This window comes from Orycteropus afer, unplaced genomic scaffold (genome assembly GCF_000298275.1).
Source record: "Orycteropus afer afer isolate SDZICR_OR568_19922 unplaced genomic scaffold, OryAfe1.0 scaffold00048, whole genome shotgun sequence".
NCBI lineage: Eukaryota > Metazoa > Chordata > Mammalia > Tubulidentata > Orycteropodidae > Orycteropus > Orycteropus afer.
In genome coordinates this window covers 14,528,166-14,536,789 of record NW_006921635.1, presented here as the reverse complement: position 1 = coordinate 14,536,789, position 8,624 = coordinate 14,528,166, and the positions used below count along the sequence as shown (strand labels likewise).

Here is an 8,624-nt window from a genome sequence, read left to right as displayed (position 1 = left end):
GCTCCCTGGCGCCCGGCGCTCACGCGGGCCCTTTGTGTCTCTCCTCCTCCCGCAGCAAGATGTTCATCGGGGGACTCAGTTGGCAGACTACGCAGGGTGAGCGAGCCCGGGAGCGCCCGCCAGCTCGGCAGGGCACCCCGGACCCCCCGGCGCCCTGGAACCGGACCCCCCCACCCAGGCCCTGCGCCCTGCTGACCCCGGGCGCCCCCGCGCCCTCTTTCGCGCCCCGCCCGGGGACCCCTAGAGCGCAGGGCGGTCGGCGAGTGTGCCCGGCCCCGTGGGTGGAGGGGAGCAGATGAGGGGTTCAGGGGGCATCGGGGGGTGGGCTGGGACCCCTGGACTCGCCGGCGGCAGCGCCAACTCCGCTCGCACCTGCGGCTCAAACTTTTGTGAGGCAGCTCCCGGAGCGGCGGGAACACGGCTGGAGCCGTCCCCCCTCCAGCCCAGTTTGGCCCTCGTCTTCCCGGGGCCCCGGTGGGCGCCCAGAGGTGCCGCGGGAGCCGGGCGAGGTCAGGGGGGACAGCGGAGAGCGCGCCGGCAGCCTGGCGCGGGGGCGGCCGGGCCGCGCCGGGGTCACCGGGGGCAAAGGACGCGGTAGGGGGGAAGGGCACCGGGCCGGAGCTGGTCCGAAGGCGAGTGTGTGGTTACAGAAGGGCTGCGCGAGTACTTCGGCCAGTTCGGAGAGGTGAAAGAGTGTCTGGTGATGCGGGACCCCCTGACCAAGAGATCCAGGTGAGCCCCTCACCCCCTCCTCCTGCTCCCGGCTCACCCCCTCCATCCGCCACTCGGTGCCTTGTAACCATCTGCCTCTCCCTCACTACCGCGCGCAGGGGTTTCGGCTTCGTCACTTTCATGGACCAGGCGGGGGTGGATAAAGTGCTGGCGCAATCGCGACACGAGCTCGACTCCAAAACAGTGAGTGGCCCTCGGGGCTTGTGGGGGGGGGTTCCTTTGGGAGAGGGAGGCTACTGGAAGAGGAGAGGGTCAGGTCTCTCCCCAGAGGACAGCTGGACCGGGTACTTGAGGGAGGAGGGCGCTTTCTGAGTAGGACGGCTGCCATGCTCTGAAACTTTGTCACTAGAATTGGAGGGACAGGGAAGAGAAAACCCCCAGGCCTGCTATACGATGCTACATCACCCCTCAGCCCCCTAGGGACTAATGGGAGAAGAGGCAGCTCCCACCTCCTCTCTCCCTGGAAGTACTAATTCTTGCGCCTCAGAGTGGAGCTTGGGGTGGGGCTAGGTTCCTCCCCTGGCCCAAATGGAGTGAGTCAGGGCTGTAGTAACCCACCCGGTGGCTTCTCTCAAACTCGAACTAGTATTTGGCTCTGAACCCCCCCCCCATTCCAGACCAATGGCAAAGCAGGGCTGAATCCCCCTCCTCCTCTCCCCGCTCCTCCCCTACTTTTGGTCAATGAGCTTCTGCTTTGTGTGGAGTCTCAGACCTGCTTTGCCCACCAGGGGATTCATGGGGAGGGAGCTAGCTTGTCTGAAAACAACCCTTAGCGATCCCCTCTGAGGACCAGCTCTTAGCAAGACTGCTTGGCCTTCACACTCCTGGAACATTTTGGTGCTGTCCCACTGTTCCTCACAGTCTTGGGCCCTGCAGGGGGCGCTGGCTGAGACCCTGCTCAAGGGGAGAGGGAAAAGGAGAAAGTGTGGGGGGGATTGATTCTGTGATGGGGGTGCCTGTCTGTCTGTCTGTCTGCCAGAGAGATAGCACAGTCTGCTCTCCACACTCCCCCACACTCCCTGGGCCCTGGGCCTCCCTGCTTGGGTCAACTCCTGGCTGCTGTTTACCTGCAACAATAGCTGGTTGTGCCCAAGAATTTGTTAAATTGCCGCCTGTCCCCAGCTCCTGTTATCTCTGCCCAGTGGCTCCCACTCCCGCTCGCAGTAATGAGCAAATGAGGCCTCAACTTTGCCTGCTCTGAAAGGATCGACTTGGCACAGCCGGAGTGACCTGGGAGTGGAGGGACAGTGGCCTATTGTTTTTGGTGATTATCTGCATCAAGCTGCCTGTTCTCCTACCATCCCCTGTCCTCAGAACACAGTGCTAAGTCGGGCAGGCAGTGCTCAGGAAGCCCAGATGCTGGGGCAGGGGCTGGGGGTGGAGAAGTGGATGATGGGTAAGAGGGAAAAGAGAGAGGGGAGAAAGGAAGGTGAGGTGGCCCTCCTGAGGAAGCTGGAAAGGGCCAGGGCTTTGTGTGTGTTTGGCCTCCTCCGCCAGGGGAAGGGGATGAGAGGAAGGTTTACCGTGGGGAGTCTATTTTGGGTTCTGACTTTCACCTTTTATTTACTTGTTGAGTTTATTTATGTTGCCAGCTATGAGTCAGAGTGGCAGTGGGGTGTGTCAGGGCTGGCGTGTGTGTGTGTGGGTCTGTAGATGCGTGGCTTGGGTGCCATCCCTGGGAGATCCCTGTCAGGGTTTGCTCAGGGGCCCTGCGTGAGGTATGCTGGTAGCTGAGAAGACTGCTTCTGGAAGAATTAGAAGGATGAAACGGTCTGTTGAGATACGCGGTCACAATTTCCGTCAGGGGGAATGGGCTGCTGTGATTTTTCCTGGAGTCCAGGTGGACTTTGAGGCAGAGGAGGAGCTGCCCGAGCATGGCTTCTGGAAGTTCCATCACTGTGGATGGATTCCATAGGGGGAGCCTGGAGGAGGCTGGTTCCTGCCATTCAGGCCGGAAAGGAGCTGGAGCCAGTTTCCTAGAACGAGGTGGAATTTTGAGCAGAAGGAACTTTGGGAAAAGATAGATCTTCTCTGTGATTGGCTGGTGAACTTTGGAGTGATGTCCAACCCATGTGGGTGGCAAGCAACTCTGGAATGACCGAGCCGCCTTTGCTCGGTCCTGCTTTGATCAGTGCCATAGGCCCTGGCTTTTGCTGCTTGTTGGTATGGGTGTAGTACCCAGGGACACCCAGCTCCAACAATAACCAGGATTTTCTAATGTAAACTCTACCCCCTGTCCCAGGAGCCAGGCGAGTGTCTTGATTTTTCCCTCTGCTTGTTCACAGCCAGGGCAAAGGTGGCCTGTGGGTAGTAGCACCTTTGTTTGTTTGTGCAGCTTAGTTCACAAAGGGCCGCTTTTACCCATGCTATCTCATCTGGTTCCCCACCGCTGCCCCTGGGAAGAGTGGGTGTGATTATCCCCAGTTTTCAGATGACGGAACTGAGGCTCAGAAGGGTCGAGCAAGTTACGAAGATCACAGGCTTGGCAAGGCACCGAAGGTTTCTGAGTCCAAGTGCCATGCCCTTTCGCGTCACCAAAGACTGCCCTCGGCCTCACCCCAGACTAGCTGCACTATCAGGGAACTGTTGGCTGTGGATAGTATTGGTACACAGAACTGAGTCTCCTCCTGGCAGTTGTAAACTCTCCTCTTGCAGTCTTTTTAATCCAGGAGGGCTTCCATTTGCAAGGTTTCTGAAGTCTGAATTGCACGCCTCACTTAGTCAGGTATCTGTCGGAAATGTTAGGGAAGGAGGGCCCCCCACATACCCAGCCTTGAAGGAGTAAGACTTTCAGGTTCTTGCTGTGAGCCACACACCATGCCAAATGCTTTGTAGGCATTATTTCAAGTCATTTGCAGGCAACCCTTTGAGGTGGATTTTATTATTTGCTGATTTTGCAGGTGAGCTTGAACCTGAAGCTCAGAGAGGTTAAGTAACTTGTCCGAGGTCTCACAGCTAGGAAGCAGTACAGGTGGAATTTAAACCCAGGCAGACTGACTCTTGTGGTCTCGAGGCAGGTTGCGTCACCTCTGTGTTCTGGGGGCGAGCAGAGGTCCTCAGGGCTGAAGGCTGGGTTGTGTGGCCATTGGTGATCAGTACTCTGACGCATGATGACCAAAGCCCCTTCCACCTGTCCATTCTCTTTCAGATCGACCCCAAGGTGGCCTTCCCTCGGCGAGCACAGCCTAAGGTAGGTGTCTGCTGGGGAACGGCTCTGTTACCATGGACAACTGTGGGCAGTGATTTTCCCAGCATTCCCTCCAATGGAAGTTGCTTCTGGAACCTCTGTTTGGAGCGTTTCTGGAATGGTCTGGGGAGGAAGGAGGGGGTATTCTGGATGTCCTTGCTCTGTGACTTGTGCTCTGGGATGGAGTGGGGAAGGGGCTGCGTATGTTGGGAGACAAGGGAACCCTCTCAGGGGGCTCTGTTGCCCTTTATTTGAAACCAGGACAGTTTGGACCCTGAGTCTAATTCTGATTTTATAGATCACAGCCCAGTGCCCAGTGCCTCTGGGGGTCAAACACAGGACAGAGTCACCCCCTGAGGTCAAACTAAGTAGGGGTGAATCCTGAGTCATACCCATACCTCTGAGATGGGCTGCACTGGACTCAGGGGGGGACTCTGGAGCTTGCAATAAAACCCACCATTCACTGTGCCTTGAGACCCTGCCACCTGGCACCTTTCAACTTAGGTGGCTTTGGCTGCCCTGCCAAGTGTTTTGCTGCCACTGGCACTCTGGCAGACTTTTCAAGGGGCAGAGGCAGGGGAGTGCAGAAAATTAATTTCTGGGCCAAAATCAAAAACCAAAGTCACTGCCGTCGAGTTGATTTCAACTCATAGCGACCCCTCCTTGGCTTTCTGAGGCAGTATTCTACAGAAGTAGATTGCCTGGTCTTCCTTCTGAGGAACTCTGGTGGTATAGTGGTTAAGGCATTTGCTGCTCACCTAAAGGTCAGTGGTTCAAACTCACCAGCCACTCCGTGGAAGAAAGATGAGGCAGTCTGCTTCTGTAAAGATTTATATATAGCCTTGGAAACCCAAAGGGGGTCGCTATGAATTGGAATTGACTCAATGGCAGCGAGAGAGCTATATAGCACTTATAACTTTTGGTGGCATTCAGGAGCCTATAGTTCTATACCATGTTATGGGCAACTAGCCAGATCGGAATTTGTAGGCAGCCCTACAGGGGAGGCTGACTAATACAGGAGCCAGGACCTCTGAGTCTGTAGACTTAATGTGCCCTAGGATGGAATCGATCTCTAAGAGACCTCTGTTTCCCACTTTGTAATGGAGTGGGTGGGAGCTAGCATGTTTTAAGATTCTGGGCCAGCTAGGGGTCTTCCAAGGCCCCCAGCTCCTGCCGTGGAGAAGGGAGAGGAGCAAGTTTTGGGAGACAGGAAACGGACATATCTGGAAAGGGTCCAACCAAGAACCTGAAAGCAGTTATGGAGCAGGTATTCCAAGGAAGCCGCACCAGGGAGCACATGGTCAGAATTGGGTTAATTCCATTAAGCAGTTTGGTGACAGAAGGTGCTTTAGTGTTAGGATGGGGCTGGGAATTGCCACGGATTAGCCATGCGCTCCTGGGGTAATTAGGACCATGTGTTCTTCCTGAAACAGGTCTGGGGCTTCAGGGCTGCCAGAGGTTGGGATGAGAGGAGGGTGGCAAAGAAAATGCCGGCCTTGGGTTCAGGGAGACCCAGTGATGGGCCTTGGAGTCTCCCAGGGGGACTGTTGGGGTCTTCAAGTTAGGCTGTGGCTCTGGGTCACTGACCACCCCCCTCTTTCCAGTCTTAGTCCTTAGGGAAGGCATTTTCCAATCACAGACCCCAGGGAAGGAGGCAGGCAGGAGGCCAGCCTGGGTGTGGGGTACACAGCTGTCTGTGACAGGCCTCGAGGCGGGGGTCCGAGGGGGAGCTTGGGGGGACCTTCTGAGAGGCTGGGGCCACAGAGAGCTTGTCAGCTGGCATCCTGGCAGGGGGGCCCGAGCCCCTGCTGGTGGCGGTAGGCTACAGGCCTCAGATGCCCACTTTCTCGTTCCCTCCCCTTAACAGATGGTGACTCGAACGAAGAAGATCTTTGTGGGGGGGCTGTCAGTGAACACCACAGTGGAGGACGTGAAGCAGTATTTTGAGCAGTTCGGGAAGGTTGGTCCAAGTTGGGGGTGCTTGAGGGGCTGGGGGTGGACACTGTGCTTCCTGGGGCTGAGAGAGCCCTGTAGAACTGGGAGGCACCAAGTAGGGTCCCTCCAGGCCACTCTAATTCCTGCAAAGATGAAAGCAGGGCTGGGCCCTTCTGTGGGTGAGGTCAGGTCAAGCTACTGTCCAGCCTCCTGGCCTGCGTCTGGGCCTCAGACTCTGGATAGGTCCCCAGGGGAGGAAGCCACACAGTGGCTGTCCCTGTTGTTCCCTGGTCTGTGTTTTTCTCTTCCTTATCTTCATTCTCCTATGGGAGGCTTTGCTCCCATTACCAGTTCAATCTAGCCACCCGTTGGCCTCCTGGGAGTTTGCACCTGTCCAGGCCACAGGCTGTTGCACCTTCCCCTACCTCTTCCTGGTGAGGATGATAAGGAGGCAATAAATATGACTCCTGATTGCACTCAGCACCCTGCTCACCCAGACAGGGGGCTTGGGGCACAGAGGGGGCACTGACCCCATGGCTTATTGGGAAAGGGCTGAAGAGAGCACCCTAAATTTCTGACCAGGCCCAGAGGGCTGGCTCTCAGGTGCGTGGAGCTTTTAAGTTCGGTGCCATTTAGGCTATGAAGAGACAGAAGGTGTGACAAAACCTGGCTATTGGGTGTCCCCAGAAAGGTTAACAGTATGGACTACAAGGTCCCAAGGGAGGTGGCAAAGAAGAGCCCAAGCTGTAAGTCTGAAGGTGACGGATGGTCACGTTGCTTCAGACTAGTGTCCCTGGTCCCCTCTTGGTGAGATGGCCTGCAGGCAGGAACTCTTGTAGGAGGACCCAGGCAGGTTCCCACCAATGGGGAAGAGGAGGACCAAGGGGAACATGGCTTGGGGAATGGGCCGGCCGGCCTTCCAGCCTTCTGTGCCCAGGGTGCTGGGGTGTGGAGCCAGAAGCCCGGCTCCGGCGCCCCCCGTGGGGGCCTGGGTGCAGGACGCAGGGCAGCCCGGGCCTGGGCCCCAGAGGGAAGGGCGCCCCTGGGAAGCAGCAGGCCGGCTCGGCTCCGGCGGGGTGTCTTTGTGTCTGAACGCCGAGCATTAGAGCCCGCACTAATCTGATCCAGCAGCTGTGATTGGAGGCCGCCTGCCCCCGGGGCCGGCGTTGCCATGGCAACCGGGCCCCAGGAGAAGCCGTCAGCGGCCGCGTCTTTTGTTCGGGCCTAAATCGGCGTTGGCATGTGAAACCGGCCCGGGGAGGCCAGGGGGAGCCGGAGAATAGGCTGCCAGGGAGCGAGGGGGACAGCCGGGAATGCCAAGGGCCCCGCGGCGGGGGGCCCCCTGCCCGGATCGAGGGGCCGCCGCCGAGTGGGGAACAATGGTCAGCCGCCATGGCTGCCACTCAGGCTTAGCGGCCGCCGAACTTGGCGGCTCCCACTGGTCAGCATGGCTCGGCCGCCTCCCCTCCCCCCTGCCCGAGTCCCCCTGCCCCCGGGTTCCCATGGAGACCAAAGCCTATTAAGGACACTGGGCTGGTAGCCTCTCTCCCCTCAGCTGGCCCCAGGGAGGGGACACGAGTGGGGAGACCATGGACCCCCAACCACTTTTCTTGCCCTCTGCCCTGGCTTCAACCTCAACCGCCCAGTTGGGGTCCTTAGTACAAGATCCAAGTTGAGGAGTCTGTGGGGCCAGGGATGGTAGAATGGAAGGTTGGGTGGAGGAAGATGGGTAGGACCAAGAGTTACACTGAGTCAGTGTGTGGGTCAGGCAGGAACTCAGAAGAGATGGATGCGGGAGAAGGGTGTGGGGATGCCTCCGTTCATTGCCTCAGTCAACAAAATAATCATTGCGCACCTCTTCCAGGTCCAGGTGGAGCTCTGGTAGCATAGTGCCAAAGGCACTTGACTGCTAACCAGAAGGCTGGCGGTTCAAGCCCACCAGCCACTCCTCGGAAGGAAGGTTGGGCAATCTACTTCTGTAGTGATACTGCCTCGGAAACCCAAGGAGGGGTCACTATGAGTCAGGTCCGTCTCCACGGCAAATAACAACAACAGGTCCAGGTGGCCTAGTGTCTAAGGCATTTGATTGCTACCAGAAGGCTGGCAGTTCAAACCCACCAGCCACACCTCAGAAGGAAGGTTGAGCAATCTACTTCTGTAGTGATACCACTTGGGAAACCCAAGGAGGGGTCGCTATGAGTTGGATCCAACTCGACAGCAGGGCGTTTGGTTTTTTGGTTTTACAGGTCTAGGTGCTCAGTGGGATGGTGGTCATACATGACACAGCCACTGGCCTCAGGAAACCTGAGTCACTGGTCTTGAGCTCTGCCACTGTCCCTCCTGTGACTGTGAGCAGGCCTCTCCTAATACAAACAGTCATTGCCACTCATTATTAGTCCCTCGCTGCATCCCAGATACTGTGAGTTGAGAGATTTATAGGCACTGTCTCATTTAGTTCCTTCCTATGAGATTGGCAGAGTCCCTGGGTGGTGCTGAGGGCCATATACTAAGATACTAACCAAAAGGTGGGGAGTTTTTGGTTGGATGCCTCAGAAGAAAAGCCTGGTGATCTACTTTAGAAAAAAAAAAAAAAAATCAGCCACTGAAAACCTTATTAGCTCTCAATTCTACTCTGACGCACGTGGGGTCACCATGAATTGAAATAGACTCAAAGGCAACTGATCGATAAGATAGACAGTTTTTTGAAATGAGAATATTTGAGATATATTAGATTTTATATATGTATATATATATATATATATATATATAT

At 56.7% G+C, this 8,624-nt stretch overlaps 1 protein-coding gene across 1 annotated transcript in view; it reads left to right on the top strand.

Moving 5' to 3' along the window:
* Nucleotides 1-59: 59 nt before the first annotated feature.
* Nucleotides 60-8,624, top strand: part of MSI1 (musashi RNA binding protein 1) — a 26,193-nt gene continuing 17,628 nt past the window's right edge. The window contains exons 1-5 of the mRNA XM_007938217.1: nt 60-96; nt 651-732; nt 831-915; nt 3,881-3,922; nt 5,787-5,879. Coding sequence (XP_007936408.1) covers nt 60-96; nt 651-732; nt 831-915; nt 3,881-3,922; nt 5,787-5,879 — 339 coding nt within the window. The remainder of the gene's footprint in view (nt 97-650; nt 733-830; nt 916-3,880; nt 3,923-5,786; nt 5,880-8,624) is intronic.